General features: G+C 36.1%; 1 protein-coding gene across 4 annotated transcripts in view; it reads left to right on the top strand.

Annotated features, from left to right (window-relative positions):
• Window positions 1-19,904, top strand: part of NPEPPS (aminopeptidase puromycin sensitive) — an 81,818-nt gene that overhangs the window by 29,312 nt on the left and 32,602 nt on the right. For 3 of the 4 annotated variants that reach the window (XM_037495189.2, XM_037495187.2, XM_037495186.2), the window contains 3 exons: window positions 9,526-9,603; window positions 15,962-16,083; window positions 18,846-18,953. In XM_037495189.2, coding sequence (XP_037351086.1) covers window positions 9,526-9,603; window positions 15,962-16,083; window positions 18,846-18,953 — 308 coding nt within the window. Of the gene's footprint in view, window positions 1-8,898; window positions 8,946-9,525; window positions 9,604-15,961; window positions 16,084-18,845; window positions 18,954-19,904 lie in introns of those variants that run through there. The other variant, XM_037495188.2, reaches the window with a different exon arrangement.

The following is a 19,904-nucleotide window of genomic DNA, read 5'->3' as shown; positions in this document are numbered from 1 at the left end:
TGGTCAGCCTTCTTTGAGTTTGATAGTATTTTAATATAGATTTGATTCTTTTTGAGAAAAGTGCAGGATATCCCAGTACTTAGATAATGTTTTTTGTTCACATTGTTAATATAAGAGATCAGAGAATCAGTGAGATCCACAGGAAAGCTGTGGGTCACAGGAAGAATGCTATTGTTTTCTTTTTATTCTGTTTTTTTTTAATATTGATTGCTTTATGATACATAGCTGTGATTGAATAGAAATTAAATTGAGATATCAGATTGTAAGCACAGGTGGATATATTTAGCAAATTTTCATATTGGAGGAAAAGGTTTAGATTTATTTAATAATGAAAGCAGGAGTTACCTTACAATTACTAATTGTGTTACTAATTGATAATACAAATTGACTTTAACAATAACAGTAGGCTCCCTCCTGGTATTATGTGCTGACTAAAGAATAGGCATTATATTCCTTTTAAGGCTTTTCATGGTTGAAGGGGAAGACCTGGAATTAACCTATTAAGTGACAAAGTGGGAGAGTCCAGCAGAGAGGATGATAATTCCAATGAGGCAAATAAGTTAGATTCATGAATGGGCCATGGAAGATGAAGCACGTGTTTCCTGAGGACCCTGGTAGTCTTTGTGGAAGTGAACAGTATAATTTAAGGGAAGCATACTGGACCAAGTAGCATTTCTGCACAGATGTTGAACAGAAAACATACTTTATATTCCAGATGAATTCACATAAGACAAGTTTTGAAATTTTGGCAGAGACTATGTAAGTAGTACAATGAATGAGTGAAAATGATTCCCTTGTTTTAGTTCTAGTTAGAGCCTTCTGCACAGGGGAGGGCTGTTAGCCTACTGGATAGACTGACTGTACAAACAAAATGAGCTACTTCACCTTCTGCAAAGTGTTTTTCTGTGTTCTCTAATTATGAGTATGGTTTTTTAAATTATGGTTGGCCCTAATCTTAAAGACCCAGGCAAGAGTGCCCTCATGTCCATAAACCATAATTGGAAAACCCCAAGTGGGATCCCATATTAATTAGATTTGTTTAATAAATGGACTTGCTATAAAAAGTTGACCAAGATCTTGAATATCTTTAAAAAGATGTTTAACCTTTAAAAAGATTTCATAGTTCTGAAGAAGAAGAAATCAAAAAAACCATCCCTTTTATTATTGAAACAAAAAAAAATCAAATATTTGGGAATAAATCTAACAAAAGAGGTAAAGGACCTATACAAAGAAAACTATAAAACACTGTTAAGAGAAATAGAAGAAGACACAAAGAAATGGAAAGACATCCCCTGCTCATGGATTGGGAGAATAAACATTATTAAAATGGCCATCCTACCAAAAGCAATATACAGATTCAATGCTATTCCAATCAAAATTTCAATGTCATTCTTCAAAGAAATAGAACAATTATTGATGAAATTCATATGGAATCACAAAAAACCCCGAATAGCCAAAGCTCTCCTGAAAAAAAAAGAAGGGAATGGCGGCATCACACTCCCAGACTTCAAACTCTACTACAAAGCCATAATCATCAAAACTGCATGGTATTGGAACAAGAACAGACATACAGACCAATGGAATCGAATAGAAAATCCAGAAATAAACCCACAGATTTATGGTCAACTAATCTTTGACAAAGGAGCAAAGACTATGCATTGGAGCAAGGAAAGTTTGTTCAATAAATGGTGCTGGGAAAACTGGGTCGCTACATGCAAAAGAATGAAGCTTGACCACTACCTCACCATATACAAAAATCGACTCAAAATGGATTAAAGAACTAGACATAAGACCTGAAACCATAAAATACATAGAAGGAAATATAGGCGAAACACTACGTGATTTGCATATCAAAGACATCTTTACAGACACATCACCCAAAGCAGTGATAGTGAAGGCAAAGATCAACAGCTGGGACTACATCAAATTAAAGAGCTTCTGCACAGCAAAAGAGACAATAACAAAAACAAAGAGAAACCCCACCAACTGGGAGAAAATTTTTGCACCCAACACTAATGATAAAGGACTGATCACAAAAATCTGCAAAGAGCTGATGAGACTCAACAACAACAAAGAAAATAATCCAGTCAAAAAATGGACAGAGGAACTAAAAAGAAACTTCTCTGAAGAGGAAATGCGAATGGCCAACAGGCATATGAAAAAATGTTCAACATCACTTGCAATCAGGGAAATGCAAATCAAAACTACCATGAGATACCATCTTACACCAGTGAGAATGGCACATATTAAAAAAACTAGCAACAACAAATGTTGGCGAGGTTGTGGAGAAAAAGGAACTCTTCTGCACTGTTGGTGGGAGTGCAAACTGGTCCAACCACTATGGAGAGCTGTGTGGAGATTTCTGGACCTACTAAACATAGAGCTTCCACAGGATCCAGCAATTCCACTCCTAGGTATTTACCCAAAGAACACAGAAACATCAATTCCAAAGAACACCTGCACCCCTATGTTTATAGCAGCACTGTTTACAATAGCTAAGCTTTGGAAACAGCCCAAATGCCCAAAAATAGATGACTGGATCAAGAAGATGTGGTACATATATACCATGGAATATTACTCAGCATTCAAAAAAGATAAACACATGCAATTTGCAGCAACATGGATGACGCTGGAAGGGATCATGCTCAGTGAAATAAGCCAAAAAGAAAAAGAAAAATACCGGATGGTCTCACTCATAGCAGGGATCTAGAAAACTTAAATAAGGGACCAGGAAAATGAATAACTATAAGAAAGTGAAAATCAAAATCAACAAAAACTATGAACCAAAGACACTTTTTGGGGGGTGGGGGCGGGAGGGGAGGGATTGGGGTCAGAATGGGGGGATTGCAATTGTATGGGGAATATAAAAATAAAATTTATTAATTAAAAAAAAAAGATTTCATAGTTAATATATAACTATGTATGTATATATTTACCCAAAACCAAAGGGTGTAAATGGTATACAATACAAAGTAATACTGTTTTCTCCTTACCTGGTCTACTACACTCCTTCATGTGGATAAAGTTATCACTTTCATAGGTATCCTTCCTCAGATGTTCTATGCATTTACAGACAAATACATGTTCAGGCATGTGTTTATAGTGTGTGTGTAGACACATATAGATGTTGCTTGCACTCACAAATATATACAAACATATACAAATGTGTTTAGGTTCTCAGTATTTTTTTTCACATATGGTCAAAATTGTATCTTTTCAAAATTGCTTCTTGGTTGCTTTTTAAAGCAAGAAATTAAAAAAAATTAATTTATAGGTCAATTTTACTATGAAATTTGTAGGTCTTTATTGTCAAGAGTAAGTTTAAAGTCAAAGTGGGGCCTCCCTGGTGGCGCAAGGGGTTAAGCACTGCACTATGAAGCAATCGAAGCCTCTGCAGCATGAGTTCCATCCCCAGCTGACCAAGGAGAAATCCACATGGCGAGGCAGACTTCTCCTATCTCTCCCACTGCTCCCCTCAGCAGTGTATTTTAGTCAGTCTACCTGTTCTGTTCCCCACTCTGGCTTTGGTGGATCATCTCACCCCCCGCATCTCTGGCCTGTACCCCAGTCCTTGTATGTATAAATAAATAAATCTTAAAAAAAAATAATAAAGGCAAAGTGAATCCCTTATGTAATTTTTCATGTAATATTTTTCTTGTCATGGTTTTATACGTGTTTTGACTATATTCAAATTTTGCTTCTGTTTAATAGACTACTAATACATACACATGCATGCTTACACCCAAATATATATGTTTATATCCATAGATTTATATTTAAAATAATTTTTTCTGAGATGTAGTACTCCATGATCAGTAATTTCAAGAGTCTTCATTTATGCATGTATACTGAGTTAGTTGCATTTGAATTAATAAGAAACTGTGTTATGTATGTTATGTTCTAGAAAAGAGTATTTCTTAGTTATCATACCCAGGTACTTAGACTATATTATGTAATCTTCAAATAACTGAGAAATTGCTGAGATTTTTAAAGAAGTAATGATTTTAGTTTTATAGGCACGGACACAGGCTCAGAGTGTTAAATAATGATGTGCCTGATTTTAAGATTCTCTCCTATTCTCCAATTTAAAATATTTTTAAGTTTTTTGGTCAAGGCTAAGTTTGGTAAAGTTTAATCTTATTGTTTATAACAGTATAGTAAAGTGTCTACTTACAATACTTAATATACATGTATATTTAAAATATGTGTTGGGCCTCCCTGGTAGCACAGAGGATTAAGTCTCAGCACTATGAAGCTGTCAGCAGCCACTTCAGGACGAGTTTGATCACGAGCTAGGGAGCTGACCCATATGGTGCCACAGACCTCTCCTGTCTTGCCCGTTGCTCCCCTCTGCAGTGTATTTCAGTCGAACTGCCTGTTCTGCTCCCCACTCTGTCTCTGGTGAATCCTCTCACCTCCCTGCACCTCTGGCCTACATACACTTGTATGCATAAATAAATAAAACTTTAAAATTAATATATGTTAATACAAACTTTTCATATATTCATACTGAATTAATATAAAACATTAATTTAGAAATAAAGTGATCAGTTTGGTATACTTCCTCAATGTTCTGCACATTTACAGACATATGTATGTGTGTGTGTACATCTATAGATATATATTTTAAAAAATATTGATGACTTTTCACCCTTTGAACAATATTACAGTTCCAAAGCAAATGTTAACTTCAAGGATATTTGAGATAGATCCCTATTTGACTTGATATATTATATGTTAGAAATCTAGCCCTAATACTATGTTCTTATAGCATTAATAAAGGTGGTTTTTCAGTAACAGATTTTGTATGTGTAGTATTGATGATCTCCATAACATAATTAGGCATTCTATTGATTTTTGAAGTGATTCATTCATTCTGCTTCTCTTTACTGAATATATTATGTGCCAGAAACTGTTCTAGTATTGGAAGTAGAGTGGTAGACAGAACAAACACCCCAGGTATTATGTGTATTCATTCAGAAAGATACCAGTAACAAATGTATAATGTAAAGTAGTGTTCAGAAATCACAGTAAGATGACAGAGTGAGAATTGTTCCTTGAGGTAATGAACAGATTTCTAAAGTGACTTGGACAGACACCTGAATGACAAGAAATGTGTAGATATCTGGAGAAAGAACTTTCCAGTTACAGAAATGAAGAATGTTTGCAATCTTAGGGAATAACAAGAGGCATCAACATCATATGAGTTGTAGAATAATTATTGCTCCACATCCTCAATGACATTTTTGTTCTTAGTCTTTTTAGATTTAGCCATTCTAGTGATTCTGACTTGGTTTGTCAGTGTGGTTTTGATTTGCATTTCTCTGATGACTAAAGATGTTGAACACTTTCTCATTTGCTTCCAAGCTATTCATATATTTTCTTTTTCTTTTTTAAAAAATTTATTTTTTCATAGAACTGGGGTGAAGGCTAGAGGTGTGGGAAGGGGCTGTTGAGAGGATTCACAGAGACAGAGTGAGGACCAGAACAGGCGGATCTACTGAAATACACTGCTGAGGGGAACAGCAGGTGAGACAGGAGAGGTCTACTGCACTATGTAGGTCAGCTCCCTGGCTGGGGGTTGGGTTGAACTCAGGCTGTGGTAGTGATAGCCCTGAAACTTAACACTTAAGCCCAACGGGGTTAGAAAAGGCCCCTCACTGTGTGGAGAGAAAGGAACTCTTCTGCACTGTTGGTGGGAGTGCAAACTGGTCCAACCACTATGGAAAGCTGTGTGGAGATTTCTGGACCTACTAAACATAGAACTTCCATATGATCCAGCAATTCCACTCCTAGGTATTTACCCAAAAGACACAGAAACATCAATTCCAAAGAACACCTGCACCCCTATGTTTACAGCAGCACTGTTTACAATAGCTAAGCTTTGGAAACAACCCAAATGCCCAAAAATAGATGACTGGATCAAGAAGATGTGGTACATATATACCATGGAATATTACTCAGCATTCAAAAAAGATAAACACATGCAATTTGCAGCAACATGGATGGCACTGGAAGGGATCATGCTCAGCGAAATAAGCCAAAAAGAAAAAGAAAAATACCGGATGGTCTCACTCATAACAGGAATCTAGAAAACTTAAATAAGGGACCAGGAAAATGAATAACTATAAGAAAGTGAAAATCAAAATCAACAAAAAACTATGAACCAAAGACACTTTTAGGGGGCGGGGGTGGGAGGGGAGGGATTGGGGTCAGAATGGGGGGGCTGCAATTGTATGGGGAATATAACAATAAAATTTATTATTTAAAAAAAAAAAAGAAAAGAAAAGGCCCCTTACTTCTTAATAGTGTCTTTTGATAATCACAAGTGTTAAATCTTGATGAAATCTGATCAGTTCTTTTCTCTTATGATTAATGTTTATTTTTTCCTCAAGCGGACTTAATTTTTCATTCAAAATACTTGCAACTCCATTAGAATTTTGATCTCACTGATTATTCTGGCTACTTGTGAAGAATAGACAATGAGTGGAAACAGACCAGTTAAGAGGCAATTGTAGTGATCTAGTATAGAAATAATGGTATATTGGATTGGGGTTGTAGTAATAGAGTCATTGCGTAGTCTGGGATTAAAGGTATAGGCTTTTAAATTTGCTTATTGGATATATGATAGGAGAGATAGCCAGATGTGGAGGGAGTAGGATTATTTTATATTTTTGACTTGAGCCATTGGTTAAATGGTAGTGTTTACAGAATATCCAAAACTGCAGTTCACCAAGGTTGTTTTAATATATGTTTACCAAGTAGTATGTTGTTCACTATACAGTACTTGGAATCATTACCTCTAGTGGAAGAGACTTTTTTAAGAGTTCAAACAGTGGTTATTTTTTCTAAGAAATAGAGGGCCTCCCCGGTGGCGCAGCAGGTTGAGCACAGCGCTGTGAAGCTGTCCACAGCCTCTGCAGTGTCGGTTCGATTCCCGACCGGCCAGGGAGATTCCCACATAGTGTGGCAGACCTCTCCTGTCTCACTCGCTGCTCCCCTCAGCAGTGTCTTCAGTCATCTGCCTATCCTGCACCCTGCTCTGTCTCTGGTGAATCCTCTCACCCTCCCATGCCTCTGGCCTGTACCCCAGCTATTGTATAAATAAAAAATAAATCTTTTTTAAAAAATGGCAGGATCTCTTTAAAAAAAAAAAAGAAATAGTTTTGTAGGAATTTTATTCTTTTTTGTACATATGTAATATGGTTGATAGGTGCATTTGGAAGCATATGCTGTGCAATGAAGTCTAGCAATATAATACATGATTGTTTCTATTTAAAAACTGCTTTTCTTTTGTATTTTTATCTTTATTTCTTACCAGATTAATTTTTTTGTGCATTTGTAAAAACAAGTTCTTTAATATGCTTTAATGGAGTTGTTCTTTGATCGTAGTACCTTAGGGCTACCACAGTGCCCTTTTATATCTCAGTCAGGAAGGTACATTCTTAAGCATTGAGGTGATTCTTGGCTTCCTAACCATCTGTTTTTCTTGAGACTAAAGTTAGAGAAAATATCAAGTTTTTGCCAGCAAAAGTCATTGTTTCAATGGAGAGTTTATCAATAATGCATATAAACCAAGTCTTAAGTTTCTGTTCAAATTTAGGAGCTAGCTTATGATGGTAGAAAGAATTTTGGCAATAGGAATAGGAAGGGAACTGAGCTCTAGTTCAACTTTGTGACCTTAAGTGAATCATTAATGTTATAGACCTCATTTTCTTCATCTATATAATGAGGAATAATTGATTAAAGTCCTTTTAAAATATGAAGTTCTTACTTGGTTTGTAAAGATCTTGGCTTTGTAGAGACTTATTTGGCAGCTCTCCTGCCTGCCTGGGACTATGCAGGTATCCCTCTTTTTCTTTCTCCTTTTCCTAATAAGACTGCTCTTTTAAAATGTAAACAAACAAACAACTCATTTGAACCATAACAATGTTAGAAACATTAGAAATTCAACCTTCGGATGACTCTTTAAAAAAAGAATGAATTGTGGGCATCTTGCCTGGCTCAATGAAATGTTATTTAATCTGAATCACTGTTACCCATATCAGACTTAAGCCTGTGACTTATAAAGTTATCCCCTTCTCTTAACAGTTTTATTGAGATATAGTTCACATATGATACAATCCATTCAAAGTATATAGTTCAGTGATTTTTAGTATATTCACAGAGTTGTGCACCTACCAGCAGAATAAATTGTAGATCATTTTCATTACCCACAAAAGAAAGTACCCTATGAGCATTTACCCTCCATTTCCACTGGTAGACTTTAAGTCTCTGTAGATTGCCTATCTGGACATTTCACATAAAACATGTGGTCTTTTGTGTCTGGTTTCTTTCATTTAGCGTAATGTTTTCAAGGTTTATCCACATAGTAGTATATATCACCAAGTCATTTCTTTTTGTTGTCAAATAATATTCCATTATATACCACATTTTATTGCTTTATTCATGAACATTTGGTTTGTTTTCACTTTTGGCTATTTTGAATGATGCTACGATGAATACTTGGGTATAAGTTTTTGTGTGGACATATGCTTTCATATTCTCTTGAATATATACCTAGACATGAAATTGCTGGGTCATATGGTAACTCTCTAAATATAACCTTTTCGAGAAATTGCCATGCTGTTTTCCAAAGCAGCTGTACCATTTTACATTCCTACCAGCAAAGTATGAGGATTCCAGTTTTTCTGTATCCTCACTTATTATTATCATTTGTCTTTTTGATTATAGTCATCCTGGTGGGTGTGATGTATTCTCATTGTGGTTTTGATTTGCATTTCCCTCGTGATTAATAATGCTGAGTATCTTTTCATGTGCTCATTAAGGCTGCCTCTTTGACTGATCCAACTTTTCATTGGGGATGGTGATGTGATGTGGTTGGAAGTTGAACTACTTAGTTCTTTCCCTAAAGTGTCAACTACACATTCTAAAGTATCAGTCAAGTAAGCAATCTCATCTCTTGCTAGATTGGTCTAAAACGTAACTTAATCCACACACCTGTTTCACCTTTATTTCTTTAAAATGTTATGACAAGAGTTTTACTGAAAGTATGATTTATATCTTAGTAGACATTGTTTCTGTGTTTGAGTGGGGGAACAGAACTTCCACTGATAGATCTTTAAAATGGAATCTTGTCAATTTACTTAGTCTTTCAAATGTTCTTGAATAAGACTGCTACCTAGAAAGCAACTTCAGAGTCACAAAGATGAGAATGAAGCATGTCTCAGAATCTGGTAGAAAATGTTTTCACGGTTATAGTAATCCTATATCCCTTTATGTAATAAAGTTTTGTGAATTGATATAGGATGTGTAATTGTCTTAAGGGAGTATATTTAACTTAGGTGATGTAGCCTAAAATAGGTTTGTTTGAAGTAGCACTCTTGTTTATAGTAACTTAATTTACTAAATTAAGAATATTTAGTCTTAGTAAAGATTTTATTCTTGAATATGTTAATTGCTGCAATCTGAATGGTCTTGAAAACCCAGTCAGATTTGTGAAGTAATGTTATTTTTCCATTCCAGAAATACATGCTACAGGATTTAACTATCAGAATGAAGATGAAAAAGTCACCTTGTCTTTTCCTAGTACTCTCCAAACAGGTAAGATGTGGCTTTTGTAAAATCCCACGATGATAGTGACATCTTACTTCTTCCAAAAAAACTTATTATATGCCATTTGCCCCCTCATTGTTTAAAGCAGATTATTAAGACACAGGTTTAAACAAGTTAGGTTCATTGCAAGGTTTGGGCCACCAGAGGGGGGAAAACCTGACCAGAAACAGTTGATTGTTCTACCCAAGAACGTAATGCATTGTTCCAGTTTCAACTTTCAAGAAATATAATTACCTAGCTCTGTCTTCTACTAATTGAATCCTAATGTCTGAAATAATGTCCCAGAGATGATTTTGTTGTCTAACCAGAGACTAGATAGATAAATACTGCTAATGATGTGTAGAGGGAAAGAGTTGTTATTATGTTACTATTATTAGGTATAAAAGCATAAAGAAAATAGAAGACTTTCTGAGTATTATATGATGGAGAAACTACACAAATCAAGTGGTAAGATTTTGATAAGTGAGCATGCAAAAAAGCATCAAATAATTTGTATGAAAGAGAATGCAAATGACTGATCAACATGGGAAAAGATAATCTGTCGCCTAGTGATGAGAAATATTGAACTAGCAGTTACTGATAATATCAGTTTTTGATTGTCATGTAAGCTAAAGTTAAAAAAAAGATTCTTGATGGTGGGCATACCTTGATATTACTGGTGGAAATGTAAATACATGTAATTTATTTGGGAAACAGTCTGACAGTATGTATCAAGAACCTCCTCATGTTTCTGTCTTTTGACCAGGAATATGTCCTATAGAAGAATCATAAATACAGGGAATGCATTAAGCCTAGAAATGTCTATTGAGACTTTACTTTAGGTGGCAAAAATTTACAATGACTATATTTGTGCAACACTGAAGGAATAATTAAACTAATTATGACATAGCTATTTGTGTGGTGGAATATATATATCAATTAAAAATGATATCTGTGAATTCTTAATAATACCTTAATGCTTATTATAATGTAAAATTGAAAAGCAGAATACAAAATTACATATAGAGTGATGAATACAAAATTACATATATAGAGTGATGAATCATATCTCTAAAATGGTATAAACAAAATGATATGTCTGCGTGTTAACATAATTGATGTTTTTATTCTTATTTATACCTTTATGTCATTACCATACTGTTTTTACTGAGAACATATTACTTTAATACAGTTTTTAGAAAAAATTAAATTGGGGCTTTGTCTTTTATTTTGATGCTCTTAGAGCGCTTTCATTTGGCCTTTTTTCTAGCTAGGATTTTATGTGCAATTACTAAAAAAAATTAATGTTTTTGCCATGAACATGTATTAAAAGATACAAAAGAATATAATGTGAAAATTGAGATTCCCTCTCTTTGACGCTTTCCACTTCCATTTTCTGGTGAATTCTTCCAGAAATATTCTGTGTATATATATATGTGTACATTTTATTTATTTTTTAAAGATTTGTTTATTTACACATACAAGAACTGGGGTACAGGCCAGAAGTGTGGGGGGTGAGAGGATTCACCAGAGACAGAGCGGGGAGCAGGACAGGCAGACTGAAATACACTACTGTGAGGGGAGCAGTGGGCACGACAGGAGAGGTCTGCCACGCCATGTGGGAATCTCCCTGGCTTGCCAGGAATCGAACCGGTGCTGCAGAGGCTGCAGACAGCCTCACAGCACTGCACTCAACCCACTGCACCACCGAAGAGGCCCTCTTTAAGTTTTTTATTAAAGTATTCAAGATCTTCAGATTTTACAATTATACTCTCCTAAGGATTTTTTTTTTTTTTTAATGATCTATTTTCATTTATTTAAGCATACAGGAACTGGAGTGTAGGCCAGAGGTGTCGGGTGAGAGGATTCACCAGAGACAGAGTGGGGAGCAGAATAGGCGGATGTACTGAAATACACTGCTGAGGGGGGAAGCGGGCAAGACAGGAGAGGTCTGCTGTGCCATGTGGGTCAGCTCCCTGGCTGGGGATCGAACTCAGGCTGCAGCAGTGATAGCTCAGGCCACAGCAGTGACAGCATGATAGGGCTGAGACTTAACTTCTACACCACCAGGGAGGCCTCAACTATGTTCTTATTGGTCAAATGCAGGCCGCAGGGCCTGGCCATAGCTTGATAGTGCTAAGACTTTAACGCTGTACCACCAGGGATTCCCACTGTCCTAAGTTTTAAACAAGTAAGATTTTTAGTGGCAGCCCCAGTTTTTCAGTTGTTTAATTTATAAATGAGTATATTGCATGTTTGAAAAGATTTACCACCCCTGACAGAAAATACTGCTTATATTAGATATTGAAATAAGGTATCTAACTTGAGGAAGCAGTATAAATGGTGTGTGCAAATAGATATAAAATTAGTCTCCCAATCAATTCTACAGTGTCATATAAATTTGATAAATGAAATTTATCATTAAATTCTTTTTTTCCTCTTCTTGCTCTAAAATTCTATATTAATAGTAAATACTTTGTAATTAATATAGGGTAATTAACACTAGTCAATACATTTATTAATGAGTTAAAGAAAAAAGTTTTAACTTGTGTTTTGTTTGAATTTCAGGTAATAGCCTTTCCTAGTACTTTGTATTTTATTTAGTGTGCCACTTTTTGGATGTGGTCATTGTCAATATCTTCTTATGGTTTGATGGCCTTGGAGATTTAAAACCAAGTTAAAAGTATAAGCAGCCTTTCTTATTTAGTTAAGAGTTTTAAATCTGTCTTTACTCAAGTAGGAAAAGTCAAAAGTAGATTTTCCATGGAATATAAGTTATATAAAAGACATCTTAACAGTTGACTTAGTGAAAACAGACTGGCCAGTTCCACTTACAGAATTGTGACATAAAATTACATGATCCAATTCTCTTGAAAGGTAGTAGGTTTTTATAATTCATTAGGTATTTCTTATAAACTTTATTAATGTGAATACATCTGCTTTAAAAAAAAAAAAACAACAGTGAATTACTAAAGAAAATAGAAATTTTTGGGCCTCCCTAGTGGTGCAAGGGGTTTTGTGAAACTGCCTGCAGCCGCTACAGCGTGGCACGAGTTCGATCCCCGGCCAGGGAGCTACCCATATGGGGCCACAGACCTCTCCTGTCTCACCTGCTGCTCCCTTCAGCAGTGTATTTCAGTCAGTCTGCCCGTTCTGCTCCCCACTCTGTCTCCGGTGAATCCTCTCACCCCCCACACCACTGGCCTGTACCCCAGTTCCTGTATGCATAAATAAATTAATCTTTAAAAAAATAGAAATTTTACATTATTTATTCTTAATTATTTAGAATTCTTTCAGATTGTTTTATTTATTTGTGTTCACTATTCCAGTAAGCTATAATACTCTTTATCAAGTGTTTTCCAGAGAGAATTTCTGATTGTTTAAAAATACAAATCACAGATGTCTGTTTAGTTGAACTTCAGCTGAATTGTTTTAATTTTTTCCCAACACAATTACTTTAAGAATGTGACACATTCTTTAGTGATGACTTTGCTGCAGGGATCTGAAATTTTCATTTGAAATTATTTTCAGAACCATTTTGAGGCACATAAGGAAATCAGTTTAATTACTTCATAGATGCACTTAATGTTTTGTCTAGAAACAGCTTTTATCATTCATGTTTCTGTAGAGTTGACCTTTTCATGACTTTTGGACCTTTGAAAAGGCAAATTCAATTTTGGAAGCTGAAGATTTGACTACAGAACATCCAGAAGGATGTATCAGAGAAAGAGACAGAATCAAGAACATTTTGAACAATGTTGGTGTCATCATTACAATATCCCAGAATGACAGTTTAAAGCATTAGGATATGAAAGTTTTGAAATGATTGGCAAACTACTTTGTAGTCATGCCTTATGTTTGATTTATTAGACTCCCAGGCTTAAGATCCTTTTACAAATAGGCACTTTCAAAATATCAGCTACAAAGCCAACATTTTTCTTGCTTGACTTGTAAAATTTAGAATGAGGTTACTCTTTTATAGTGCATCTGATTTTTAGTTGAGTGTAGTAGATTTAGTAAATAATACTTATAAACTTTTTTTCTGTTACGGAAGTATTTGTACCCCAAAACTCCTATTTGTCTAAATTGGTTTTGCTTTTATACAACAGAGGAATATATATTCAGATTGCATTTTTATGTGCACCTAGTAATTATTAATAAAATGTATCTCTACGCCTCCCTGGTGGTGCAGCAGGTTGAGTGCAGCGCTTGTGAAGCTGTCTGCAGCCTTTGCACCGCCAGTTTGATTCCTGGCCGGCCGGGGAGATTTCCACGTGGCGTGGCAGACCTCTCCTGTCTCGCCCCCTGCTCCCCTCAGCAGTGTATTTTGGTCCTTCTGCCTGTTCTGCTTCCTACTCTGTCTCTGGTGCATTCTCTCACCCTCTGGTGCCTCTGGCCTGTACCCCAGTGTTTGTATAAATAAATAAATCTTTAAAAAAAAACCTATTTCTTTCACAGTATCAGCTTGCAAATGATTGGGGTGATTATAATTTGTTTTGTGCCTTTTTCACTTATCAAATCATTGATCTTCTCTCTAGTTCCTCACAAAAGCATGGAATCAATGTTCTGTTTGGATTGAACAGCTGGTATTTTATCTTAATGATAGAGTAATTAGCTGTATTTCTGTTTCTGTGCATGAAGTCATCTAAAAGGACCAATTTACACAACCTGATTGTCAGAGAGCATGAATTTTATACTGACCAGTCCTGAATTTTTATCCCATTCTTGGTATTTACTGTGTGTGACCTTAGGCAAATTATTTATTTTTTTTAAGATTTATTTATTTATACAAGCACTGGGTAAAGTCAGAAGCGCGAAGGGTGAGAGAATTCACCAGAGCCAGAGCAGGGAACAGAACAGGCAGACTGACGAAATACACTGCTGAGGGGAGCAGCGGGCGGCAGGAGAGGTCTGTGTGCCGTGTGGGACCCTCGCTGGCGACCGGGGATTGAACCAGCGCTGCAGAGGCTGTAGGCAGCTTCACTGCCCGGCGCTCAACTGCTGCGCCACCAGGGGAGGCCCTAGGCAAATTATTTAACTTTTCATCCTCAGTTTCCTCATCTGAAAAACTGGAGATAATACCTACTTTCAAGTTCATAAATATTTTAAAGCACCAGGTACAATAGCCTATCATACATTTAATAATAAATGTTTATAACTTTTCTTGTTTTTATCTTCATGTATTGGTAATTTGAAACTAAATTAATAAAATTTAAAAACTTGGGGCGTCCTTGGTGGCATAAGGGTTAAGTCTCAGCGCTATCATTGCTGGGCCCTGAGTTCTATCCCTGGTGGCCAGGGAGCTGACCCACATGGCACAGCAGGCCTCTCCTGTCTCCCCTGCTGCTCCCCTCAGCAGTGTATTTCAGTATATCTGCCAGCTCTTCTCCCCACTCTGTCTCTGGTGAATCCTCTCACCCCTGCCCCTCTGGCCTACACCCCAGTTATTGTATGCATAAATAAATAATCTTAAAAAATTTAAATTAGGGCCTCCCTGGTGGCGCAGCGGTTGAGCGCTGGGTTGCGAGGCTGCCCGCAGCCTTTGCAGTGCCGGTTCAATCCCCGGCTGCTCCCCGGCATCTGGAGGAGGGTCCCATATGGCGCGCAGACTCTCCTGCCGCCCGCTGCTCCCCTCAGCAGTGTACTTGGGTCCTTCTGCCTGCTCTGCTCCCCGCTCTGGCTCTGGTGAATTCTCTCACCCTCCCGCGCTTCTGACTGTACCCAGTGCTTGTATAAATAAATAAATAAATAAATAAATAAATAAATAAATAAATAAATAAAAAAAATCTTTTTTTAAAAAAAAAAATTTAAATTAAAGAACTTTCTAAGCTTTCATCCTAAAAATGACTCTAAGGTTAACTTTAGGATTAAATTAGTCTGCTATTTACTTTATTTTTTTTTTTTGGCATGTTTTATTTATTTATTTATTTGTTTGTTTGTTTTGTTTATACATGCACTGGGTACAGTCAGAAGCACGGGAGGGTGAGAGAATTCATCAGAGCGGGGAGCAGAACAGGCAGAAGGACCGAAGTACACTGCTGAGGGGAGCAGCGGGCGGCAGGAGAGGTCTGCGCGCCATGTGGGACCCTCCTCCAGTGGCCGGGGAGCAGCCGGGGATCGAGCCGGCGCCGCAGAGGCCGCGGGCAGCTTCGCAACCCAGCGCTCAACCGCTGCGCCACCGGGGAGGCCCTGCTATTTACTTTAGTAAATACTGTATTCTCTCCATTGCCCCAGGAGTATTTGGGGAAGGAAGGAATGATTTGAACATTGTAAATAACCAATTGAATTAGTGTCTTAAGGACATGTTTTTGATAACTTGTATTAAACATGGTCATAAAAGTGATTTTCATTTGTCTTTAAATCATAGGGACAGGAACCTTAAAGATAGATTTTGTTGGCGAGCTGAATGACAAGATGAAAGGTTTCTATAGAAGTAAATATACTACCCCTTCTGGAGAGGTGCGCTATGCTGCTGTCACACAGTTTGAGGTATGCGTTCTTTCTTTCTGAAATATTATGACCTTAAATTAGACATTTTGAAAAGGGACACATTCTATTATTTGCATGATTTTTTGCAGTTAGGTACCTTTGCTATAATTAAATTCATGATTTTTAGAATTCATATTTTATAGTCAACCAGTTATCTCCATTATAGGAAGGAGGGAACTGGGCGTTTGGACTGGGGAATGATTATCTGCAGTTATGTTTATGTAGCTATAGGTATATAAGTATATGCAGTTTGTTAACTGTGTTACTGTACTGCGTGTGTGTACAACACAGGTAACAACTTCCAGTTACCTGAATTGCTTTAATACAGTGTATCTTTTTCACTTTCCTAATCAAAATTATCCTTTTAGTATTTGACAACTATGGTTTTTCCTACTAAATTAGTAATGCTGTTATATACCAGATCTTTGGTTCTTTGACATGTCTGTTATCTTATATTTCTGTGCTTTCATTGATTTCTATTTATCAAATATTTGTAAGTTATATAGTTTGTTTTAAATCTGCTAGTGGTACTTTTAAGTGTTACATCTAATTAAATTTATTCCTGTAAATTTCATTATGGATAATGAAACAGTTGATAGCATCTATTTTTATATTTCTGTGGCTATATCTGTATTGTTTGTTTTCTACATCTAAAATTTTGGATCCAGTTTACAGTTTGTGTTACCTGGTATATCTTCTCTTTGAAGAATTTTATGTTGCTTTCCATTTTAAAACATTATTTGCTGCAGCTATTTAGACTGATTTTTGAATACTTAATCTGGAATCATTGACAGGAGTATGTTAAGGTAGGGTGTGCAGGTGGTATATTTCCTGAGCCTTTACTTGTCTAAAAACCATTCATTTACCTTGATTCATGACCAGTCTTACTGAGTATATAATTGATTTTTTGTTGGAAAAAAAGAAAAAGGAATAGCCCCTGACATCCAGAAGCTTTCCTGGCATTCACAGTCTGTGTTACACTGTTGGACACCAGCAATATCATAAATAACAGCCTCATACAGGGCAATTGAGACCATGATAGACAAAAAAGGCAGTATCATTGTAATTTCATCAAGCATAGATAATAACAAGGGCACTGTGCTACCCATGATATAACAAACATCTCCCTCTTGGTTAGAATGAGTAATTACTACTTCCTCCCAATTACAATGCCCTAACCTCCCCTCGCTAGATAAGCTTTATTGAGATAACCACTCATAGAATTGCCTCTGCTTTCTGACAGCACCCAATTTAAAGTGAATCCCCTCTTCCTTAGACCCTTTCCCAAATCACCCAACAAGTTACCAAATCATTTGATAGATTCTTTCTTACATTCTTTGTATGACTTCTCCCTTCCTGCAATGGGTAACAAGCCCAACGTGTTCAACTATAAGAGTAGTACAGTTGACTTACAACTTTCTCTTTCAAAGTTATAAATATTATAAATATTTCAAAGGTATAAATATTTACCAGAGTCTCCCATAACTCATTTGGTCAAGGGAAGAAATCATAGATTTTCCCTGTGTAGGGTAACATGTTTTGTTTTGCTTTGTTTTCTTTGTTGTTTGTTAAATTATCACCTTGCCTCTAAAAATTAAAAATTTTCGCCAGGTGTTCACTTTTCATTAGCTTTCACAAGAAAAGTGGTGGATCATATTGATGGTCAGATTCAGATCTTTCTTTAGTGGAACAAGATTTTCTTCTTTTACATCTTTATTGTGGTTTCTGTTCTGATTCCTTCTTCAGGAACATCAGTTAATAATAGGTTTAGCGCTTGTCTCTATCCCCCAAATGTACCTTTTATTGTTTTTTAATCACTTTTACTTTGAATATTTTAGAAACCTTTTAGGTCTTGTTGTCTGTCATTCATTTAATTTCCTTTAGTATAAATTTATTTCTCTACTGATACTGTTCCTAATTTAAAATTTTCTGTGGTACCATTTCTTTCCTTATACTTTTCAGATGTCTTATTTATATTTTAATAGAATTTCTATTAATTTATTTGAGATTGCAATCAGCTATCTAACATATTCCTTAAAGAACACTTTTTGGTTTTAGAAGTACATACTTCTACATTTCTTTCTCTTTTTTTTTTTTTGGCTGCTTTTTGTGATACAGAATCCTGTCACTGGTTTACTTTATATTTTGTTATGTTAAAGTTTCTTTTATAGCTGATAATCTGTTGAACCACTAAATTTTATTTTGCTTTAAAAAGTTCATTCTTTTTTATTTTTAAGGAAAAAATAGAGGTAGTTCAAGTAGTAACAGTTTTATCTGTAGTAGATGGAAATGCCATTAAACAGATACCTGTTGGGAACCGTAGATCATCTGTCTTTTTTCCTGTAGCTGCCATTCCAAATAAAAATCTGAAGATTTTTTTTATTTAGAAAATAAAAGCCAGGGAGGCTTTTTCGTCTGGTTTTCCCAGCTCTGAATCCCTATAGTGTACTATTGCTCAATATTGTATGAAAATAATTGATGAGGCCATTTGCATTAAAGTTGAAATGTTCTATTAAAAATAAAAATATCTCTCAATTATTCTAATACTATAAGTCATTAAGATTTGTAGCAGACCTAGTTCCTGAATAATTGCTGATGTGGCAGTGATAGCCTGTATTGGCTGTTCTTTGTAGTTAGTGCCTTCCTTATTGCCTGGCACTGAGTAGAAAGCAGATATTTGAACCAATGAATGAACAATAGAATGAAAGAAGGAGGTGATGGTTACTTCATGAAATACTTATATTTCATACTCTTTTCTTAAGGCTACTGATGCCCGGAGGGCTTTTCCTTGCTGGGATGAGCCTGCTATCAAAGCAACATTTGATATCTCATTGGTTGTTCCTAAAGACAGAGTAGCTTTATCAAACATGGTATGTATGTGTTTGTAAGTATAGTTAACTTTTGAATAAACTTTTAGCATATTTAACGTGTTGATAAGATGGGTTAGCATGAAACCACCTAGCACAGACCTGATACATAGTAGGGACACAAATGTTAGCTTTCTTTATTTCCAGTAAGCCCTCTTTTTTTAATTGCCTTATTTGGAAAGTCACCCCAACACATTCCACTCCACCCTACCAATGGAGAATTCCTTGAAAACTGGATTAACAAGATTATCTATTTCTTTAAATTCAGAAATCTGAATAAATAATGAATTTGTTTAATACTATCTACAAGACAAAAATCTGACTCCGCTCTCAAATACCAAAAGTTATAGCCATATAATGTAGTGTATTTAGGTTTTTGACTGATGATATTCTTGGAATGTACTCTCTTTTATGGATGGCATTGATCTCATCTATAAATATTCACTCTTCGAGGACTGCCTAGTTTAAGATGTAGTCTGTAGTCTTTAATCAGTCTGAGGAACTTGGGAAAGCCTGTTGCACCTGAAAAATAACTGGGTTTCGCCTCCTTTATTGATGGAGAGAATTCCATATACAGAATGCCACTCTCCTCTCGAATATTCTATCTATCTATTTATTTATTTATTTATTTATTTATTTATTTAATTATACAAGAGCTGGGTACAGGCCAGAGATGCGGGAGGGTGAGAGGATTCACCAGAGACAGAATGGGAGTAGAACAGGTAGATTGACTGAAATACACTGCTGAGGGTAGCAGCGGGCGAGACAGGAGTGGTCTGCTTCGCCATGCGGGTTGCTTCCTGGCTGGCCAGGGATCGAACTCATGCTGCAAAGGCTGTGGATTGCTTCATAGTGCGGTGGTTAACCCCTTGCGCCACCAGGGAGGCCCTCGAATATTCTTAAGAGAGGAGGTTAATATATTAAACTGAAATACTCGTTTACAACTTAGTGTGA

This window comes from Talpa occidentalis, unplaced genomic scaffold (assembly GCF_014898055.3).
Source record: "Talpa occidentalis isolate TD23 unplaced genomic scaffold, MPIMG_talOcc4v2.1 talOcc4.7, whole genome shotgun sequence".
Classification (NCBI taxonomy): Eukaryota; Metazoa; Chordata; class Mammalia; order Eulipotyphla; family Talpidae; genus Talpa; species Talpa occidentalis.
Note: the sequence above shows the minus strand (reverse complement) of the source record. Positions and strands in the feature narration are given on the sequence as shown.